At 35.0% G+C, this 24,949-nt stretch overlaps 1 protein-coding gene across 1 annotated transcript in view; it reads right to left on the bottom strand.

Moving 5' to 3' along the window:
• The window catches only part of MEOX2 (mesenchyme homeobox 2), a gene marked incomplete at both ends in the record, with an annotated part of 67,490 nt that extends 50,277 nt beyond the window's left edge, over positions 1 to 17,213 (bottom strand). Inside the window, one exon of the mRNA XM_084229564.1 lies at positions 16,700 to 17,213. Within this exon, the coding sequence (XP_084085690.1) occupies positions 16,700 to 17,213 (514 nt within the window). The remainder of the gene's footprint in view (positions 1 to 16,699) is intronic.
• Between the last annotated feature and the right edge of the window lie 7,736 nt (positions 17,214 to 24,949).

Raw genomic sequence — 24,949 nt, forward strand, 5'->3', positions numbered from 1 at the left:
GAGGGGAGCAGCGGGCGGCAGGAGAGGTCTGCGCACCATGTAGGACCCTCCTCCGGTGGCCAGAGAGCAGCTCGGGATCGAACCGGCGTTGCAGAGGCTGCGGGCAGCTTCACAACCCAGCGCTCAACCGCTGCACCAACGGGGAGGCCGGTAGTTAAAGAGTTTTAAGCAAGTTTGTCTTTTTCTGTTCATCTGGACTTTCTAACCGACGGAATTGTTCTATATCCGCTCTGTCTTATACATTAGCCAATAGTCTCCTATGACTACTGAGCATTTGGAACATGGTTGGTAAAAATGAGAAACTGATTTTAAATTTCATTTAAATTTAATTAAAATTTAAATAATTGTATGGCTACTGGCTACTTACTACACAGAATAGGAGAATATTATTAATTTTGGTGATAACCACATGTATACAAATGGCCATTTTTAATAAATTCCTCATTTTTATTGAGCAGCTGTGGCTGACATATTCCCTGATTGCAGAAAATGATATTTAGTATACAGAGTCCCCACCTCTCAGAACATTTTAATCTAGAAACAAGAATAATCTGCACCATTACTGGTCTTGACTACACAATGTCAATCACTTGAGAGCTTTCTAAAAATACATACATCCATATGAAATGATGTCTGAAATTTGTTTCAAAATATTTGGAACGAGGTGAGAGAGGGGAAGAATGGTATGAATGATACGATTTGCCTTGTGTTGGAAAATATTGAACATAACGGGTATAAGATTGTTTATTTTATCATTTCCTCTAGTTTTAATGCTATAATTTTCTACTATGAAGAAATATGAGATTTAGGGGCCTCCCTGGTGGCACAAGGGGTTAAAACACAGCACTATAGAGCTATCCACAGCCACTGCAGCATGAGTTCAATCCCCAGCCAGGGAGGTGGCCCACATGGCACAGCAGACCTCTCCTGTCTCGCCCGCTGCCCCCCTCAGCAGTGTATTTCTGTCGATCCACCTATTCTGCTCCCCACTCTGTCTCTGGTGAATCTTCTCACCCCCCACACCTCTGGCCTGTACCCCAGTTCTCGTATGCATAAATAAATAAATCTTAAAAAAAAGAAAAAACATACAATCTAGCTCTACTTATTGATGAACTTAATCATAATCTATGAGATACCAGTAGTTTTTTTAAAGTACCCACATTTTTCCAATTTAACACCAGTGTTGAGAGTTATTAGTTAGAATAAAATAACTGCATGATACTATGCTAACGAAAAAGGGGTGGGTACATGGAGAGTCTGAAAATTATTTTTCATTTCATTGTGAATTGAAATGAAAACAGTGTAACAGATTATTTAATAAAATATACAACAATATTCATAGATTTTTGGCACTTTTACAGAAATAAAGGCTAGCTTACTTGCACAAGTAGTCTTTCTGCAAAATATCCACTTATTACACAATATATGTGATATGTTACTATGTTCAAAATAATAGGTAAGATGATGTTTCTAGTTTATTCACTCCTTACTATCACTGCTCTTTCCTCACTAGCCAGATTGCCTCGTGTGTGGTTACTTAGTGTGTAGATCCACATTCTCTAATCAGGAGCCATTGTTTGAATATTTTTTAATTACTTTTTTTTAAAAGATTTATTTTATTTATTTGGTGCTGCAAAGGCTGTGGGCAGCTTCGCAACCCAGTGCTCAACCACTGGCCACCAGGGAGGTCCCTGTTTGAATATTTTAAGCAGTCATACTCAGAGAAGGAATCACAGTTTGAATCAACATCATGTATCAATGTCCCCATAAAAGAGAATATTCAATTTTTAAATTCAGTCTACTTGAAAAATTTGAAAATGTGTTTTATCAAATCAAGTATTTGTATCACTACTTAATACTACAATGCAGATTGATTACTATTGTATGTTTTCTAATTACATGATGATTTAATGTTCTCTCTTTGTTAATTTTAAATGCTAAAAATACTTGACTTGTAGAATGTGGGAAAGTTCAACAATGCATAACAAAAATGCACACAATGACTATAGAAAAGCATGTCTCATTTAAAAATGGAGAATGACAACAGCCAAGATATGGAATCAATCTAAATACCCCAGAAGAGATGAGTAGATCAAGAAGATGTGGTATATATACACAATAGAACACTACTTAGCAATCAAAAAAGACAAACTCAGGCCATTCACAGCAACATGATGGAACTGAAAGAGATTATTCTAAATGAAGTGAACCAGCGGGGGAAAGGTAAATACCAGATGTTTTCATTTATATATGGAATCTAGAGAATCAAACAAAGAACCAGGCAAAGACTATAAGAGGGGAAGTGTAGAAAACAGAGGGAGAGAAGACAATAGACTGTTGTAGAGGACTATGGGTGTTTTCATGGTGGGAAAACTATGGTGACCACACCTAAGGGGAGAAAAAAATAAACAGGGATGTTAAAAAGTAAAAAAATAGTAGAAAACAAAACAAACAAACAAACAAAAATAGTGGAATGAAAAATTCTCACACAGGAATTTGGGTTTAGCATCCCGAAATTATTTAAATGTATAGATACTTTGCAATTTAAACTGTGTTATGAATGTTTATAATAAAGGCATAATTATGAATGTTTATAATAAAGACATAATTTTGCCTTGTTTATTCCACAAATGGTAAATATATAATCAAAGGCATTTCACTTTAGAAGGATCCATAATATTCAACCAGAAACAAACACACATAATTACTTATAATGGATACTCATTAACTGCTTTAAGACCTACCCAAAAATTTTTGGATTAACCCTACTAGTGGAGTGTGGAACCAAGTATCAGAAAACCTTTAATATAGACAATTTATTCTTCATTAGTGAAGCACTTCTATGTCCAAATAGGATTAACCAAGCACTTCTGTGCAGCTAACCCAATACTGGAATCCACACCAAAAGAAAAGTACGACAATAACCTTTCCAAAGGCTAAATTGAGGCGATATGTGCCATGTTCACTGCAGCATTATTTTTTTTTTGAAGCAGCAATAATGGGGATTATTTTTTAATTTTTTTTTATTTTTATATTCCCCATAAATTGCAACCCCCTGATTTTGACCCCAATCCCTCCTCTCCCCGCCCCACCCCTAGTAGTGTGTGTCTGATTTATAGTTGCTTGTTGCTTGTTGATTTTTTCTTTATTATAGTTATTCTTTTTCCTGGTCCCTTATTTTATTTAGGTTTTCTAGATTCCTGCTATGAGTGAGACCATCCAGTATTTTTCTTTTTTTTTTTTTTCTGGCTTGTTTCACTGAGCATGATCCCTTCCAACTCCATCCAAGTTGCTGCAAATTGCACGTGTTTATCTTTTTTGATTGCTGAGTAATAGTCCATGGTGTGTATGTACTACCGCAGCATTATTAAAAACAGCCAAGAGTGGAAAAAAACCTAAGTACCCATCAACAGATGCTGGGATAAAGAAGTTGTGGTCTACATTCACAGTAGAAAATTATTCAGCTATAAAAAAAGAAAAGATGAGCTCCTACAACTTGCAATAATGTGAATGGGCCTAGAGGGCATTATGCTTAGTGAAAAAAGTCAGATGGAGAAAGACAAACACCTTGATTTCACTTATGCAGTACAGAAAACCAAACAATTGAACTAAATAAAGCAAAAATAATGCATAATATAACTTCACATTGTCTGCATGTCTCATTTACTCAGTAACCCTATTGACATACTACCTGTTACTTAATTTCCTTTTGATAAGAATATAGGGCTCCATATTAATGGAATAAAAGACCAAATTACTAGAAGATAAGGGGTTAGGTGGTGGGTAAGGCAAGTAAAATTTGTCAATTGTATGGTGAAGAATAGAATTAGACTAGTTTTTACATGTTGTATTTATTGAAACAAAGCAGGTTTACATTTCTGTATCTGCTCCTGGAGTTATAGTTTCAAACCTCCACAAATGTATACTTTCACATCCCACCTACCACCTGTGCCCCCATAATTCTCCACCATGTTCCACTGGGCCTTTTCCCTACCCTGCTCCACCCGTACTCTGTTTGCCTCATATTTGCAGTCAGATGTTAATAGTTTATTACTGGTTTGTTTCTGATTGACTATGTTTCTTTATATTTCACATATTAAGTGAGACCATTCTGTATTTGTCTTTCTCATTCTGACTTATTTCATTTAGCATTATCCTCTCCAGTTGCACCCAAGTTGTCACAAATAGCAATAGTATATCATATATGTGTGTGTGTGTGTATATATTATATTACACACATATATACACGTACACATATACAAATATACCACATTTTTCTGACCTACTTCTCTGTCCTTGGGCACTCAGGCTGTTTCCATGGTGAACTTAATATGGCATATATACATGTTGATGGTACATATATGTTGATTTATAATGAGACACACCTGAAACACATGTAATGTTATAGGGCAATGTTACATCAAAAGATATTTAATTAATTTTCAATAAACAAACAATGTTATCATGCCATAGATATTTTTTTTCAAGAAGCCAGGAATACCTTTGTTTTTTATTTGCTTCAATATTTCAAGTAGTATCATCTTCTCTTTAGACAATACACATATTTCAAGTGATGCTATGACTATTATAGTATACCTTCCTTTTGAGATGTAGTAACCCAGATTAAATACAATTCAATATTCAAAATAAATAAATATAAATAAAATCAAAGGGTAAAAATGTGAAATATATACAACAAAAAGAATCACAAGACATAATCTAAGTCTATTGTTATGGAATATATAGACATTAATGAGGTGAGGAAAATGCAAATGTCCATGTAAGGTGGTGCTGACCTGAGATCTCATCAGTCATGTTTTAATGAAAATAATGAATATGTATTTGGAAAAAGATATCATGGAATCAAAATACAAAATGAATCTGTCAATAAACAGAGCTAAACATATACACACACGAGTGCATGAAAACTAGAGAAACTTGAATAGAGCTAGTAGATTATATCAATAATTATACTATAATTATATAATAGAACTAGTAGATTATATCAATAATTATACTATAATTATGCAAGATATTAGCATTGAGAGAAAATGAGTACAAGGTATATGAGATCCCTCCATATTAATTCTTACAACTGCATGTTAATTTACAATTATTGGAAAAGAAAACTTTTTTTAAATTGTATGTCTTTTTAATTGAGGTAAGAAGGGATAGGTACAAAACCCTTTTGAAGAAATACAGGGTAAATAAAAGCAAAACCAATATCAAAAAAAAGGCTTAGCTGGTCAATACAGTCTTCAATGACTGAGTTATATGGTTATAGATGGAACATACTTAACACAAGAAATGGGTAATGTCCACCAGTGACAACTGCTAGGTTTTATTTGTACTGACTCTTGTGTGCAACCAAATGTTGCTTAACATCAGATACCTATATCTATTATATATTAGAAATATAGAATTGTACATTATATATATATATAAACAGATATAAGTGAATGCATTTACAGCAATACTTTCCTAGCAAAGTATTATTTTTATAGTCTTTGGAACACAATGCTAAATGAGTAAGAGTTTAAAACAGTGTTCTGATACTTCCTAACATAGATACTTCAATATATAGAGCTGCAGTCAAGAAATATTCCACACAACTTTCTCATCAAAGTGTATAATTAAACATTTATATTGTGGAATAATTTTAGTTTAATGTAGAACTCCAAGAAGAATGACAAGGTCAAAATATGATCCCGTTAGGGAAGACTGTAAAGAGATAAATTTACTCAAAAGAGAGTTACATCAGGAGTTCTGAGTAGAAAATTAAATTAAGTGCAACAGGCATCAAAGCAGGGATAGGACAATATAAAAGGATGTAGAATACAATGGATTGGGCTGAACTGCGTCAGAAAAAGTAGCATAACTGAGTTTTTAATGTAAATCAAGTGGAGAAGGAGAAATTGTCAATTGAGGTCATTAATGTGAAGGGATTTGAAATGTAAATTAAAATTAATGATATAAAAGAGGATGGTTTTTATAATTTTGGGAGTGGAGTTGTGTTTAGAGCAAAAAGATTATCAGGAAAACCAACTGTATTTTGGATGCTTAATATTGTGTTTTGAGGGTCTAGTAAGAACTAAAGATCTAGAATTAGCATAAGAGATCAGCATTAGAGAGTTGCAGAGGTTATACAGTTCATTATCCTGGGGATGAATCTGGTGTTTACAGACTGTGGAGAAGATGGGTATGGGTAGAAGAGAAGAAACTAGGAGAGCACATCTGATTAGCATAAGCAAAATAGTCGTTAATAGTTTAGACAATATTCTGTTCAGGAGGATTGTGTTCAAATAAAAAATAAACTTCAATATCTATCTAAGAATGTAGATAAAGTTAATGACTTGAGACAAGTGAGAGTTCTTGGTTTCTGCTTGTAACTATTTTCATTACTTCATCTGAACACACACAAAAAATCTCGTTAAAAATTTTCCTTGTAGAAAATACATTTTTAAACAGGAAGCAGGTTCTTCAATTCACAAATGGTTACCCAAAATGTTTTTCTCCTTGAATTTATAACAAAGTACTCCTGCATATTACCAGATATTAAGCTTTAAAATGCTATTGCTTATTGTATGAGGTGTCAAAAATATTCAGGCACATTGGTTATTGATAACAAGAACTACATCATTAGAAAACTGAAATAGAAAACATGTCAGTGTTTATATTCATAAAACAAGAATGAAAAAGGACTGAAGTAATCATAAAATCGGATTCAGAGAGAGGTAGTTTACACCCAAGCAAAGCACTTTGTCAAATTCCATTTTATTCACTCAAAAGCGGTAGCCAACATTTTAAATGATTTATTTTTATTGGGAAGACTAAAAATGTAAGGTTTCAAAATATTTTATGAGATTTTCCTTAAAAGGGAAGTAGGCTGAAGTCAGGATATGGAAGTTCAGCTGCCACTACTTGGCTGAATGAACAGACGTTACTTAACTTTTCTGGACCTATTTTCTCATCTAGGAAATACATTAAATGAATGGGAAGGTACCTTGGTTTTCTTCTAGTGTCTTGATTATTCTGATTCTAATGATCTACTTAAACATGAAAGCTCAAAACTCATTCAGAAACTAACCAATCATGTCTACCCTGAATTCCAGGGTAACAAATTAGTTGACACAGTGGGCCCTTTCTTGTCACTGCTGTTTGTTATTGAGCATTTAGTGTTTTGTTCTTCCTGTTCTCGCTCTACTTTCTCCTGGCCTTCCCATCATCTATCTGAGAAGCAATCACTATTCCTTTGAATTTCTCATAATTCAGGATCAAATTGCTCTGAATCTAGGAACTCTGAAACACTTAATTCTAGGCACTTAGAATTTTAATACTCACAGTATTCAATTTTACTATTTATTCAAAAGCAACTGCCAAATACCATCACATATAATACTTTAAATTTTTCTCTGAGGTACATTCATTTCTGAATTTCCCACACTGACCTGTGCTTGCAGAGAGGTGATTAAACTAAAGAAGAAAACTAACTGATTGCCAAGCACTGCCAACTTGGGAGTTTTGTTCTCTATTGCTTCAACTTGAAAACTAATTCTCAAGGGTTATTAAATATAAATAAAACACAAATAAATTATTTTTTGAAAAAAATTCATCAGCAATATAGAATTTTTATGCACATTATGTGTGCTTATAGGTTGTTAGTTTTGAGTAGCAGATGCATATCTGCTATTCATGGGGGTCTCTAAATGGAACCATGTAATACTAGCGAAGAGGTACAATATATAAATGCTCTATGGAAAAATCATCATTACACAGCAGAAAAAATGTCATTTGACCCTCCTACCTTAACAGCTGAAATGAAGGCTGACAATTTTAATGGCATCTTTGAATCTCTTTGGTTTAAATTCAGTTCCCTTTTAACTAAATATCCTTTACCCACTGCTTTTGAAAACAGTTTTTTGATGGAGAAATGTCAGGAGACACCCAAGAAAGGGTGCTATGATTTAGGAATCTCAAGGGTGATAAAAGTAACTTGAGTGCCTTACACAACTTTGTCTAGAACTCGCCCTATATTTCAGGAAAATGGCATGTGACTTAAATTTTAAGGATAGTTGCAGGTTATTTTTAATCTTAAGCATTTTTTTTAGGCAAGGAAAATTTCCTATAGCTGTATTAGTAGTAAAATACAAATAAAAAGGCGACATAACAAAGTTTTTTCAGATGGTGCATGCCATTAAATAAATGCACCTTCATTTATGTATGATAAAAATAACAATTAACACATACTGAGCCAGTGTTCTAGTGCTTTACTATTATTATTTTTTTAAAGATTTACTTATTTATGCATACAAGAGCTGGGGTACAGGCCAGAGATATGCAGGGTGAGAGGACTCACCAGAGATAGAGTGGGGAACAGAACAGGCAGACTGATTAAAACACTCTGCTGAGGGAAGCAGAGGGCGAGACAGGAGAGGTCTGCTGTGCCATGTGGGTTGCTCCCTGGCTGGGCCGGGGATCGAACTTGTGATGCAGAGGCTGCGATTGCTTCATAGTGCGGTGCTTAACCCCTTGCATCACCAGGGAGGCCCCAAGTGCTTTACAATTATTAACTCCCTTTAATTTTTAGAAAAAGGTGCAGAGATGTTAAATCACAGATCATAAAACACAGAACAAGACATCATGTTTGCTCAGATCTACTCTCAACATTTCTCCTCTGTGGCAACATTCCTTCAGATCGAATTCTATGAATCTGATCCTCTGAGAGTTGTGTGCTTTGTTTTTCTGTCTTCTGATTATGCCTGGCTACTGGAAGGCAACAGAAAGAGACTGGAGGCCATGAAGATAGGCTGCTGGATGACACTTGATATCATCTACCATCTTCCACCTGAGATTCTAACTTTATAAGAAAGTTTTTGTCCTGCTGTTCTCAATAGATTCTGGTAAAAGCTCCCTGTTTGTTCCCCCAGGTTTAGAGAGAGGAATGTTTTCAAGTTGTGGGCAGGCCCTGGGTGACGCACCCTCTTGGGTTGCTTTACTTGCATACAGCACACCATCAAAGTGTGATGAGCAAACTTGTCAACTATCCCTTTGAGTGTGCCACCTAATTTTTTTTAATTTACCTGAGAGGATGACTAAGAATAAGATCAATCCCTTATGATTTATCAACTAATGGGTACATATGAAAAAAAAAAATGATGCTGCTGCTTTTTTAAATTTTTCCCAAACATCTGGAAATCCAGGAATAAAACTGGTAAAGCACTACTTTCAAGGACAAAGTATAATTCTGGAAGAAAAAGCATCAATAATTCCTTGAACTCTGAAGGTGGACATTATAAATATGGTAATGCTGGAAATGTGAACAGCGGCAGGTTCACATATTTGGATGCCTAACCTTTGGCTCTCCTGTCATTTCAGTCTGAATGAATAACTTTTATCTAAATACAGGCTAGCTGAATGATTCCAAAGCCATTTATATTTCAAATGAGAAATAAAATTCTACAGTAAACGTAGCCAGTAGTTGAGGAAATTTTAACTTGTAAAGGCAGTCAACATACTCAGAGCTCATTTTATTTTTGACAAATATTAAATAAGCAGTGATGTCACTTAATTCAATCTACCCAGTAAGTAGTAAAGCTCTCTTTAGATGGTTCCACATATATAAAAGCAATCTGCAAAATTACTGGTACCATACAAAATCAAAACTACAGTTTATCTATTTCGTTTCCACCAAGCGTTTGATGGGCCAATTCTATTTTCCTGAATTGCGTGTTCTAACTATCAGAATAAAATCTGTAATTTGTAAAAATTACTGGTATTCACCTCCTGAGTCACTGCCCTTTTTAAGTTTTTCTTTCAGCTAAGAAGAAAACACCTCAGTTTAGTCTACTAATTTTTCAAACAGCTAAGAATAATCATCCAAAAGTTTACCTTACAGTAGAGAAAGTGTAAGAAACTTCCCCTATAGACACTGAGTACATTTCACCATTACAATTGCAAATAGCTATCACATTGCAAAAACGAGTTTTTATTTGGGTGTCATTTCTGGCAAAGCTTTTAGACTATATTTTCAAAGAGCAAAAATTCAGGCTTTTAAAATCCTACTGGCATCCACCAACTTAAGCTGGACCCTCCCCTAGGTTTCTGCAGAGCTTGAGGGATGACTTCATCTTAATTATTTTCTTGCTTACAGTCATGTAAGATAACTTTTATTTGACGGTAGCATTATGGGAATCTCTTGAAGAATGGAGAGAAAAAATGATGCAGAGGATGAGAAAAACAGGAATATAAAAACTGCAGGGGAGTTGGCAGAATTGATTTTAATGATTACCAATGATTATCACCTCAACCTCTTGGACTCTGAACACAGCTCTACGTGCTTGAAACTTCATATTTTATTTTGCACCTAGAATATCTGACATCATATTAGGTCTTTAATATGGATGCCCTGATTCAGACTGTTACCAAGAAATTAAATTGGGATTTATCTATTAGTGTGTGTGTATGTATACATTAAATATACACATACATATTTTATGTAAATGGCTTGCTTTAATGTGCTTTAAATATAGTTGCCATTCCTAGTTAATTCAGCTCCCTCCTTATTTTATTTTTACCATTAACTTTTCTACTAAAATCAGTAGACACTAAAAACTACAAAAATAAACATCTTATATTCACAATTTCAAAAGTCTATCCAAGAAATATATCTATAATGTTTTACAAAGGAATCAGATAAAAACAAATCACTGCAAAATTAAGTGCATTTCAAACATTCAAATTGAATTTATCCTACAAATTTTGAAGAGCAGTAGCTTTTAAATTTAAATCTTTAATCAAAACCCTAAAGTTTTTACAACCATGAGTTATTACCTAGTAAACTTCTGTTATATTTGCAATAAAAGTAAAAATTCCAAAGATTAAAGAATTAAGTCACCAAAATACACAGTGTTTTAGAATTATTCAATTTTTAAGAAAACATTAACTATTAAAGGTAAGCTGAGCAATAATGTATAAATTGAAGATCCAATTTATTAATTTGAAATCTGTGTAGTATATAGAGAGCAAAGTGATTATTTTCAAAAGCTTTCTCCTCTTTCATACAAACCCTTTTCAAAAATGTATACATATAATACAGATTTTACTGGGTTATTCTTGTTCATATGATATGAAAGAGACCAAAAACATATGATAAATATTTTCAGTACCTTACAAACCAAAATCCAAAGCGTAGTACCAAATGTATACAAAGTAACATGTATACACTCAGAAATATTACATTGCTGTGGAAACTGTAATATGATCAATGATGGTTTCATGAATAATGTGACATTGTATATTTGAAATTGCAAATATAGAAGAAAATTAATAATTGACCCATTCAATAACATAAAATGTATACTTTACCAAGAAACTTTGTTTATTTACTGGTGAATATGTCATGTGATTTTAAATAAAAACACTCTAAGATTAGAGCAATGTCTGAAATATATACAAGTGGATCAAGAGATTTATTGATTATTTTGTACTGTAAAATAATACCTAACACAATTTCCTTAAAGAGAAAATAAAAAAAAAAACCTCCACTTTTATAATGTAAGTTGAAAACCATTAGAGAAGAAAGCGTTGCCACTGTATGTTTTCCTCCATCAGAAAGATAACGCAATCCACAAAACTTTACATTTTCTCCAGTTGGATTTTGAACCTCACCAAGATGAATGATTTAAGAACATTATAGCAAAAACAGAAAAACCCTCATTTTCTTTATAACCTTTACAAATTGATAAGTAAACCATAAAACAAATAAGACACATAATATAGAGAAATGAATTGTGACAATTCAGTGTGTCTTCTTACTTAAATAAAGTGCGTAGGAAATATATATCATACCTACCTCAATTTCTACTTTCTGGATTTTGGTCTTTGTATTTTATATTTTTTTTTTTAATTTCTCCATAGGCATCAGTCATCAATGTAATAGGTCAGGAAATGTAATTAAACTGGCCACTCAAGTATTAATCTTTCTTAATTTATAATTACAATTAAGAAGAAAAAAAAGATGCTACTCCATAATCACTTCATTTGCTAATGTATTTTCCTCACAAGTTGATTTATTATCATAAAAAACAATACAGCAAAAATACAGAAAATTTCAGAGTAAATCATCTACAACTACTAACTCAACCAATATATAATGAAGATAGTGCTTTATTTTTATTTTCTAACATTCTTCTATCCTTAGCATTTATCATTCATAGATGTTCATAATCATGATAGCAATTATTACAAAAGAGATAGATTCTGAAAATATAAAAAATAAATTACTGAAGTGAAAATAATCCAAAAATAAAATACATTGTAGAAGTATGTTGCTTTTTCATTGGCTAGAACTATAAAAAGCCCTCCCTCACATCTTGTTTTATGTTTTAAACCATAATTTTTAATAAAATAAATGGATAAAATTGGCAACACTACCCATACCAAAAATATGTAGTATATTTATATATGCTTTTTTTACATAATTTAGCTATTAATTCATCCATAGGTTATTTCTCAAATGAAAAATATTGATTATTCTATTAAGTATGAAAATAACTTCCCAAATTTCCCTAAATCTGTGGGTTGATCCTTTTAGCTATTTTATTTCTATTTAAAATTAATTTCTTAGACTACGTAGGTCTAATAATAAGTTTTATAATCCATTATAAATTCCAAAGCTGTGAAGGCTTTCAAACAGAGTGAAAACTGGGAAATTCTTGAGAGATTTTTTTCCCAATTTATTAGTGGATATCAGCTTACTAGGTGCCAACATAACAGTTTCCATTGATAAGTACTGTGAACAAATATTAAATTTTTAAATATTTTAGTCCTGAATTTTTAGCTCAAATGAAAGTTTTAGCAGTACGTGCCTAACATTTAAAGCTTTTCCTTTTCACGTGATCTATAAATATACTCATACAAAACCAGAACCGATTCCTATTTTTATATGCATTCAGCTTCTCTTCATTCTAGTTTCCAACAATAAATTCTGAAGGAATTGTTTGCTCTTGAATTTTGAGTGTAATCATTTCAGAACATTCATGTAGGTCAATGGCACTTTGAATTTTTTTATGGCAGGTCACCATTTTAAAGTGTTCACACTTAAAATTCATCTACTACACCAGAAAATAACTGATTATTATATGCAATAAACTTGAGATAGTTAGGTCGTTCTGCATTCTATAATCATCAAGATTCAACAGACTATTTTTATTAATACTATGATAAATGTTGAAAAGCTATAATCCAATATGATAATAAAGTAACTTTTTTTTTTCCTTTCAGAAAACATGATGATTGAAATATTTGGGGAAAAATTCGCAATATAATAAATACCAGAGTTAGGGTGGGTAACACATTCTGTATTTCAACTTCTAGCATCTTATTGCCATAATACCTGTTTGTCATTCTGGATAGCCAGGAGATGAACTAGTAGTTATAAATAAAATATTTGCAATTTGAGTGAGAAGAATCTAATGATTCAAACTCTTATAAAATCCACATCCCCCAAATAACTCCTTTTTATTTTATAATTTTATTTTTTTACAAAATATATACTTATACTCAATTAATTTGAATAAAAGTATTTATATCTTTGTTTACTACATTATCTACGTACAAACTAAAATTAGATTGATTAGTCTAGTTTGGTTTAACTGAAAGTGAACAGCTTATACCTATTATTGCATTGCTTGAAGAACAATCAAACGTAATTGAAGTTGAGCAATTCACACTATTTATAGACATTTTTTCAGAATCACCTGCTTTGTATAGATTGTTTTAAGTACAGTTGTAAAGTTTTGATTTTTAAGAGTTCCTTTGAAGATGTGGCAGATGTTGGTTTTGCTAATAATGCTGGAAAGCATAGCAGGTTCAAAGTTGCAAAAATGTTTAATGCATATAAAAAATAACAACGTGCTTTTGTATTAAACTTGGTCATTTTTAATTGTCAATAAACTACAGTAGAAGCCTAAGTTCACAAATACTAGTTTCTAGACCGCTGAGCTTCTCGAGTTTGCATATGTGTGTGTTCATGTGTGTTTGGGAGTGTAAATTAATGCAAAGGCACACTACAAAGTGTTACATTATATTGATAATTTTAGCATCATTACCATAGATGAAAACTTGGGTTAATTTAAATATTTGCTGGTGTTTAAAATTCGAATAGAATTTTACATGGTTATACACACACACAATCTGGGTATTAGATACAGAAACACAGAATTCTGATTCCAAGTCTGACCTGAATTTATATGTATTATATCTACTTTCAACCTTAAATACGTAGTAATTATAAACAGTCTAACAAAATATAAATGGTCTCTACTCTGCATGATGTGACTTATCCAATTAAAAAATTTCAAGAATTCAGAAATTAATTTAATTTTATATGTTGGAAATATTAAAGCTGTTCTATAACAATTACAGATATGTATTAATAATATAACAAAATTATAGTAATTTTTCCTGTTTTCGTTTCTGCAAGAAAGAGGCACTCATAGATACTGTGAAATGAAATCGATGTTAATGCAAATTATGGAAAACCAAATGTGAAGTAATCAGAGGAGAAAAGATCTTCAATTTATTCTATCTAAAGAATAGCAAATATTTACTCAAATAGTGAAACTGGCAAATTAAATTTTAATTTCAATGATTATACACATATTTACCAGAAACTAATGTGATATTTTAGTTAATCAAATGTTCCTTTCAAACATTTATCCTTGGTGATAACGAATTGTATTTTCCATTCAAAAGGTAAACTAGTAATACTTAATGTAGCTGATGCACCAAGTATTAAGAATTGTGTGTGTGTTTGTTTCTCCAGTACTCCAATTATAAGATTCGACATGTAAAAATAACCTACTTTGTTTTACAGTTTATTTCGAACAAAGGAGGGCAGCACTATTGTTATAATTAATTTTCTTAAGAAAGGTGTTCTCAGATCCCATTTTTTCTGTTTCCCGCTAACCAAAATAACATGCCTATATGAAAATTCAGCTTGCCCTAGAAACTTAGGTGCATTGACTCAGTTCAGGAGGCATCCGGAACAATCTATCACAAAGTTTTCTCAGGAACTTCTGGTAATTCCAAAAGTGTGCTGAGCACCCTGAACTGGGATTTATCTCCAAAAAAAAATTACACTGAAACATCAAATATTAAGATGATGAAAAAAGGACTGCATTCTGAAATTGACCCTTTTTTCCCTAATAAAGATGGTAACCTTCTTGCAATGAATAACCAACCTTCTCACTCCATAGAAAGAGAATTTCACTTATAATTGGTGAGAATTATAAAAAGTGAGTGATACTTCTGGTAATTTTCCTAGATATCAACTAATTTTTAGTGAAGCATCAAAAGTTCACCTCAACCTTAGAAAAAAGGAGTTATACTTTAGGTTTGTGACAGAAGAATATATCCATACTAACCCTGCAGAACAACTGCTATCATTGCTGCAAAGGAACATGAAATATGTGGTCATTTATCTGGGATGTTACCTAAAGCTTTATAAAGCATAAACCTTTTCTAATCCATCAAACCAATATCTGGAATTACCTTATAGGCCTATTAAAACCAATTCCGCAAAGAAGAAAAATAGGTAAGTATTATACTAAATAAATGACACTTTCCAAAAAGATGAAATACAGGTAGCGCTATCACCTAGCACCAGAAGAAAATGTAAAGCCCCCCGAATTATAAAGCATTTTAAAACAATTTCATAATGATACAGATAAGTAAGGATTTTAAGAAGTTGCTAGGAAAGCTAGTTTCTCTGGATTGTTACAATTTAGTTAGCAGACTGTGCTTCTCAGCATCTGTTTAGGGAGGTTCTCCATTTAAGTGGTTACTCTGGTGATTCCCATGTAGACCAAGGCCTCCCGTGCACACCCTCACATACCAGCCTCAGCACTATCCCAATGTAGTTTGTTCCTCAATCCTTGTCTTGGACAATATGCATTTAGAGGACGATTTCCTCTCTCAAAACTCAGATTTTCTCTGAAGATTAGCACCTCCTCAATACAACTTTTATTAAGAAAAGTTTTTCTTCAAGAGCCTGACCAAGTATTTATTTATGCTTCAATGACACATTCCTTAAAATCCTCTGTATTCCTAGGTTGTGTTTTCCCTTCGAAAGGGATTTTTTTTTTTTTTTTTTTTTACCATTTGGACTAGGGTGCTATTTAAAGAACTCTGAAATCAGAATTTAAAAAAAAAATCTGAAACTTTTATTTCTCATACACTTTGCCAAGTTCCACTGCAAGTTCCAAATATTGTGCAATAATATGGAAATCCAGTTAACCACGGGGAAAGAAGAGTCACTTGGAGTCAGGAACTTGCAAGGGAAAAGTCTAAGAGTGGCACAGGCACGCAGGCTGGCCTGGCTGACGCTGCAGCCCAGGGTGCACTCCTCCACCCATCAGCTCGAATGGAAGGTCACGCTTCCCAATCGATTTCACATACTGTCACTTGTCCTTTCTTCTCAACCCTCTGGTAAACGAGTTGAAACCTTGGAGAGTAGCGCTGTTGGCTGCTAGCGTTGCCCCAGGAGAACACGTGCCCGCAAACAACACGGCCAAAGCTGCCCCGCGGGAAACCAGAAAGTGCAAGATAGGGCCATCTCCCCGAACACCGCGCCGGAGCGCGAGAATCTGCCCTGTCACCTCTCTGCCCTCTTGCCCCGAGCGCGCGGGCGCGTCCTTACCTGAGCTATCGCTTTTCCTCTTGCCGCCACCTCTCTTCTCTGCCTCCGCGGGTGACAGCGCCTGGCGGCCGTAGTCCCCTGGCGTGCACGCCGCCCCGGTTGGGGTGTTGGAGCCCAGGCTCGAAGAGTTGGAACACAGGACAGGCGGGCTGCTCCCCAGCTCTGGGGGCCCTCCCGAGTCAGGCTGCAGGCAGAGGCTGTGCCTAGCCGCGCTCGGCGGGGAGGACATCTGCGGGAGGTGCCAGTTGGTTTGCAGAGCCTGGTGCTGCTGCTGTTGGTGGTGGTGGTGGTGGTGGTGGTGGTGATGGTGGTGCCCCCTGTGATGCTGGCTGGCAAACATGCCCTCCTCGTTGGGGTATCCAGCGATTATGCAAGATGAAGAAGAAGTGGAGAGCTCGGGGTAGGACATATGGTCAGATCTTCCATGGAGGGCGAGAGAGGACTGGGAGAACGGGTGCAAGCCTTGCGCGGTGGCGTGAGGGCTGCGCAGGCAGCCAAAGAGCGGGTGTTCCATAGCATGCAAGTCTCAGGGTCCTGGCAGAAGACTTCGCAGCGGTCCCAAACGCCACCACCGTCTGTCACTTTTCACTGGAGACCGTGTTAACTTTTTCGCCCTCCCCAAGCAATAGCCGCTCGCGTTTCTGCAGAGTTCAGATAATCCCGGCCCAGCGCCCTAGAGACCAGTCTCTTTCACGTATAAACACTGGGACCTGGAGGAGCTTCCCTCCGAGCTACTCAGATGTCAAGAGTAGGAGAGGTTGAAGCCAAAAGAAGGTGGTCCCAGAGAACTGCTTTCAGGGGGAAATGGCTCTGAGAGGTTATAAATAGAGTGTAATGTGAGCTGGGGGCTGGCTTAGAAGCCCAAGCGCTGACCACATGCAAACTCCCTCCAAAACTCCCGCTCAGTGTGCGCCACGCGCCCCGGGTTCCACTTCCTACCGCTGGCTGGACGCACACAGCGCGTCCACGCCCGCCGGCCGCTGCCAGCCGCCAGCGCTGCAAGAGGCGCGCCCCGAGCCGGGGCAGGCAGCGACGTTCGCCTCCAGGCTCTGTAGCTAAGTCGCTGCAAGGCGCACGCCAGCCCCAGCCCCAGCCCCAGCTCCGCAGCCGGCGCGTGCCCGGCTCACTCCCCTCAGGAAAGGTGCCTTGTCACCTGCAGGAAAGTTAAACGTGCACCTACTTCTTAAGGAGCGTGCAAGTAGCAGTAAGGTTCAGGGTAAAGAAAGATCACTGCTAGTTTGGTGCGCGTTCTGTGAACTTTTTCAAACGTCAGGTTTTCTGGTGGCCAGGACGAGCGGGGTGGGGCGCCCGCTTTTTTGCAGCTTGTGACTATGGGTTGGTTTTCAATGCACTGGGACGCCGGGTGGGAGTTTGCAGGGCTGCGTACCTCGGGCTGGAAAGGTTCGAAAGGAGAGAAACCTGGTTGGCCAGGTGGGAGGAGAGCGTGGGGGGCGTTGACAGTTACAGATATCCAAGTCCTAGCATCCTCACCTGGGCTCCCGGGTGGACTCTCCCTTCCCTAGCTTTCTACAAATGCCCTCCCCCACCCCCACCTCCTGCTTTCTTGGTCCCACTCAATTTCCTAGCCATATGTCGATTTTTTGTCAGGTAAGTAAAATTATTCCTGTCCACCAAAAACTTTCCCTGGGTCCAAAAGACTGCGAAGCGATTAGGTTCTGGTCAATGAGATGTGTATACTGCAGGCACCCTGCCAACCTTTGCCTTTGGGAGCCAGGCTGTGTCCTCTTTCTCCCCGGTCCCACCCCCCAAAATTAATCCTCTAGTCCACTCAAAAATCAACCAAATAATCATGCCCTCATCCGCACCCCCACCGTGGTCCTATTTGCTAAGAAGTATCACACTTTTATATTCCCCAATTTAGGTGCTCCAGGTCTCCAGGGTTACAGTCCTGCAACACAGAAACTGAGTTAGCAAACTTGCCATCGGTGAATTAGTGCCAGCGACGGCTAGGTTTTGATACTTCCACTTGTTTGATGGGCGACAGCCTGCTGGAGGCAAAGTCGTTTACACAGGCAAGCCAGACGCAGAAACAGGAGAGGCTGCCTGGGACACAGCGCATCCGGAGAATATCCGCGCGCACCTCTCGGCCGAATGCTACACAAGCGTCGCCCAGTTATTTTCATTGTCTCAGGTGTCCAGAGGATGGGGACCAGGTCTTTGAAGTCGTTAATGGGATTAATGGGGACAGCAAACTGGGTCAACCATCTGGTTTGAATTAGGAAAAAGTATTGATTAGTCTTTGAGTGTCCTCAAGGCAGAAAGACCTAGTCCCTCTCGCTTCAGTCCCTCTCGCTTCAGCCTATCTCCCTTTTCCTTTAAGCAGCACTGCAGGATTCCTAGTGATTTCGCAATAAACCTTTACATCCCGGTAAAAGATCGAAGTGTTTTCCATTGCTCAGAGGTAGGATGGGGTGGGGTGATCAGGAATTCTAAGATTTGTAAGCGCTGCTTTCTTTAACGGAAATTGAACCCTATTTTGAGGGAAATTAGTTTTGCAGACTTCGTTAAAAAAAAAAAAAGTTAAAACTTTTGTTCACCAGCTGCTCAGCTTTTCAGTCTGGGTCTGAGCTGGAACCTGCGGCAAGCGTTTGACGGTAAGGCTTTCTTTGCCGATATTTTGGGAATCTAACATTGTTTTAGTCTTGGAAAGGCGGTGTTCCTCAGGTTGCACGTTTCTAAGGGTTTAAGCACTCGCAGGACGGTGTCCAGAGTTTAGATCTTAAGAATGTTTCTTCCTGCCACTCCCCACGCTCTTGGCTCTTCAGGGATACAATAAAAGGAGGGGGTATATTCTAATATTGCCGTAATATTTTTTGAATTTTCATTGTGTTTATGGTTTCAATATGTGCTCTGATATTAAAAGTTGAAGTACAAAGAGCAACACTAAACTTCCCAACTCGGGTAGCTCCTCTAGGATTCTGAGTGAAAGCATTAAAAAGCTATATCCAAAGAGAAATTTGGGCAACCACTTCAATAAATAGTAACCAGAAATATTTACATAATATAGTGCTGTCTACTAAAAGCGTTGCGGAAAATGCCAGGCAAGACTAACTAAAGATACACTTGATCTGCAGATATCAATATAAAAAATTCCTTTGAGGTCCTGTTAATTTGCATTACAGTGGTTTAGAGGAAGCTGAGCAGCTGAGAAATGAATGGTTTTGAATTTAGCCAGTGCTACAGGTAACCACACTTTTTTTTTTTTTTTTTTTAAATCTCCAGAGTTGTCATTTGTTAAACCTGCCCGGTGACTGCTGATTTTTTTTCTTACTCACCATATCAGATGTAACAAGTCCCCAAATTTCTCTCCAACCAACTCCAATCAGGCAGTCTCTGAAGAACAGGTCAAGAAGTCTGTGAAAGAAAAATTAGAAAATGTTAGAAATGTTAGAAAGGGAAGGACTCTTTTTCAAAATACAGTTGGCAGGAAAGGTCTTTTTAATTAAAGCTACAAAACATACAATATCAAAATAAATATAAATTATAAATTTCAAGCACAAAGCATAATATAAGAAAAATGTTTTTTGGAAGAAAAATGTGTGATTCAAAAGAGTAAAACAGAAGTCTTGATGCATTCTAGAATTAAATGTGACTTTAGTTTTCTTTGGATTTCAAAATATATTTATTTCATAGTTTTTAAAATTTTTAGTATATTTTAATATTTGAAATAAGATAAAATATTAAATTTTACTTTCTAGGCCATAGATAATTTTTAATGTAATATCAATGAGAAAACCCCTAACATTTCCTGTAATAGTGGTTTCAGAATCTACATCTATAAAATCCAGGGTTGAAAGATGCCTTTTTTTACTTTTAATAGTTAATTCCATCATGAATTGCAAAAATTGTAAAAGTTATAGAATTTCTATAAGCTCATTTTAAATCACATGTTAACTATCTTTTATTTTTAATATAGCTGAATTTTCCTGAAAAACATTATATTAATACCAATATTCCATGCCAGATTTTGATATGAAGCAGCACATTATAAAGAGGTTGAGTATTTAAAAAAAGAGAGCTGTAAATCTTTTGTAGGAAATGTAATCAGAATGATTTTAAACATATGTAGCTTCTCTAAAAGTGATAATTTTGATAATTTCTTCTCCTTATTGAAATGATATTCAATAGTAATGGCAGAGATAGTTTTAAATTAAGACTTATTTTAAGGGGACTAGAATTTATATTAAGAAATCTGAAAGATTTGATTACATTTTATTTTAATAATCATGATGATTTAAGAATTGTCATTTTCCTGTATGTTTGTGACCTCATGTGTAATGAGAATAAAAATACTTAAAATAAATATAATCCTTAGTTACAGATATTATAAAACTTTATTTTGTATCTTGCCTGCTAGATAACTTTGCCTTGGTAACAGATAGTTATGGCATATGAATATAGCATGGAAACTTAAATTGAAATTGGAGTTTTCTCTAAGAGTTTTTTGGATGATAGAAATATTACTTCTGCTATATTTCTCAAAGAAATTACAGTGATGCTTTTCAGATAATTTTACTGAAATGAAGAATTTTGATCATATAATAAAATATGCTAAATACCCAAATTTAATTTATATGACATATGTTATCTATATTATAAAATTAAGGAATGCCCTTTCCCAGGAATTAGTCATAAAATATAAAGAAAAGTATTGCTATGGCCAACATATATTACTTAGTTAGTCTATATTCTTTTGCTGACATTTGAAATAAGTTACTACATTTTTACATAACACTAATTAGTGCTTGACAATTAAATTTGTTAGGTTTCTAGCTATACTAGAAATAAATACTTAAACACTACTCCTGAGAAGTATAACATGCAACATACTTTGTTTATCTAATTTCTATATCTTCCTAAATTTATATTTAAGATTTCATTCAGAAATTGGTGATTTTCTTCAAGTACCATATTATAAATAATTTTCACATATATATATATTATGACTGGTAAATTAAGCTTCAAAGATTTAATTAAAATTCAAAATACATGCAGTATTCCATAGTTCCAATTGCTTTCCACATTTACTTTATGAAATTGCAATGGCCTTTTTAGTGGATTATGTTAAAATTAGGAAGATATGGACTATCTCTCAAACTTTAAAAACTTCTAACTGAACTTCCTTTTTTTCTATTTTTAAGTCCAAATTATTCTACAAAGTTACCTTATATGGATCATATGGGAAATAATTACATTCATTTCCTGCATTTTCATTTGCATTTACCTGGTTTCTTATTTTTATTGATAAATGCATGCATTTCAAATTGAAAGTTGAAAATTGTCTCCTTTACATATTTTAACTATAAGATGTATAGGTACATAATATTAGATAGTTCTACAATGAAAGTCTATATATTACATTATATGTGCTATACCATCAAACCCATAAGAACTAAATTTCTATTTCCAATTTAATGGAAATAAAACATTTTCCCATATCATAAAAAGAAATGCTATACTTGTAAATGGATTGAATTTAGAACGTGCTCATAAATCTCAGAGAACAAAATTCAATAGAAACTAAAGACAGGAATTATAGGTAAAACCTTAGGCTCCTATTTTAGGCTTTCTAGCTCAAGAAGTTTAACATGACTAATGTGTGTAATTTTGACATTCGGTTATTCTTATGTGTTTTCATGCTTCATCAATTTGTAACATGTTTCAGTTAAAGTGTCTTTCACTGTGAGCCAATGTTTATGATTTGAAGCACTAAAATCCTCTGTTTTAAAATACTGTGCTAATATAGCTTCTCCAAAATATTTAATTGCATACTCTAATTAATATGATACAGCCTCAGCAAAGAAACACCAGCTGCCTTTGATGTCAACATTTTTGTTTATAGGAATAGAGGCAAAAAGTTGCCTATTTGTGTACCAAACATATGAAAAATTAAGGCCAAATACATGATCTCATATAACGGAATATTTTTAAGAGTTTAATATTTGTACTTTGATTCAGCTCAGATCTGTGAAAGATTTTGAGAAATGAAATGGATTATTTTTATGCATGGTAATGACCATATGAAAATAGATCAAAATATAAATGAAAATGATCAAACAACAACTAACTTCTTATGTTTCAAAAGACCTAAGAAGTTAGAAAGATAAAGGACGTTAGAATAGACCAAAGGAAAACCAGAAAAAGATGCTTAACAATGAAAACACAGAGAAATAGAATAAGAAAATAATTCTATATTTCATGATATAAATAGGCAGTTTAAAAGTCATATACACTTATGATAATGGTAAAATGATCCCAAGCGCATGATTTAATTTACTGGGAATTTAAAAAATTAAGTAAACAGATAGTTTTATGTTTAAGCCTAAATACGGCAGAGGTATTTTTGGCAAAATTAACAATAGCAAAATACTTTTCTGAAAAAGTTTCAAGAAAGCACATCTGCTTCATGTAAAACTTTGGTAAAGATGTGGCCATTGCCTGGAAATGTGCATACTACTGAGTCTCTGAGCTTCTGAACAATCATTGCCTTCTCGTCTTACAAATCTGTAACCTGAAACTTATTGTAGTCAAGGGTTTTTCTAAATTTTATTTATTTTTAGAAGATGATTTCTGCAAAGTTGGAAAAATAGTATACAGGAAGGGAATAAGCTGATTTCTTCAACAGCTTTCAGTGACGCAAACAAAGTATTAGACCAACTGCATTCTAGAGCACTTGAAAATGTGAGGGAATTTTGGTGGAATTGACCCATAGCCAGAATTCAGAAGAAATATCAGCTGGGTGCCCAGAACCTGGGGTAACGTAATTCCTCCTATATCAGCTGATTGTTGTTTTCACCAACAAGGCGGCTTGTGGCCAAAGCAAAGCTTTCTCTGCACCATGTAAAATGGTAGAAATACTAGATGAAACTTTGTCAGAAGATTTTGCCCCCCCCCCCAGTTGGCATATTCATTTAGCACAGCCCTTGTCTTATAACCTCGGTGCTACAGCAATCACCTTGATCCAATTCCATGTTTCTAATGACTACTTCTTAAGGCATAAATAACTAGTGGACAGGAAAAACAGAGCTGTGACTGAAAAAGTCATCACAATCCTGGAAACTTCATGATAAAATCCTGGAAAACATACTACTGATCTTGGAAGTGGGCTGCTTGAGTAATGGGAAACCTGACAGGTCTTCCCTCTCATATAGAGCATCTGTGGTGATTTGCAGCAGCATTTTGCACATAACTCATTAAAGATGATTAAGTGTGCTAGTTACAGTGAGGTTAATGTGCCTGTGAAGACATACTCAAAGTCAAGTTAAACAAATTTGACCCACAATCAAATACAGAAATACGTTATTACCAACAACTTCAATAATATTTTCCTATTATAGTAAACACAAAGAAATAAACATAGCACAATTATGACTTTCTAGGACACTTGTTACATCTTTTCCCATAACAGTTACCATCTGTGCATCAATAGTACCTGCCAGTAAATTTTGAGGTGTTTGGATTCCTTTATGTTTTGTTCTTAGTCACCTCCTTGTATTCTACTTTGCACAATAAATAATGTTATTTAATTAGAATTTAAAAACTGAATCCCTTTGGATTTTTAAGATCAGTGTTTCTGAAATAGTGGCATCACCTGACAGATGCTGACTGCCAAGGCAGATGGCTCAGGGCCAGGTGGCATGACTTAGAATAGTTCTTCCAGGTCCAAAGACAAATACATAATTATAAACCTCCAGAAAAATCTTCACTTGAATACGTGGCGAAAAAGCTGAATGAGTATCTTTAGAAAAGATATAAAGAATTATACTGAAGAATAGAAATGGTATGTACTGTAAATGACAGATTATTGAATTATACGTTGGCATTTTTTCTCTGCTAATATTATAAACTTGTCAATTCATGTGTGGTTCTTTCATGTAGACACCATTCTTCTTAAATAGGTAGCAGGTGTTAATTTATCATCATGTGGCATTTGTGACCAGGTACATATAGACCTGGCTAAAACAAAAAAATGAGTTAGGTTCCTTGCACTGTAACTACTAATTCCAGTCATCAAAAAACTGCTATAGCCCAACTTGAAGCTAACAAGACCATGCCATTCTCTCTCTAAATGGCATCACTGTCAATTCAATTGCTCAAATGAGAATTAGAAACCTCACCTCCTAAACAAATCCATCCTGATGCCCTATATGCAATCAGTTTTGAAAGAGTAGTTACAATTATACCTCTTTAATATTAATGAACTTTGTATTTCACTCCTACACCAATGTC

Source organism: Talpa europaea, assembly GCF_964194135.1.
Source record: "Talpa europaea genome assembly, chromosome: 3".
In the NCBI taxonomy this organism is placed as follows: domain Eukaryota; kingdom Metazoa; phylum Chordata; class Mammalia; order Eulipotyphla; family Talpidae; genus Talpa; species Talpa europaea.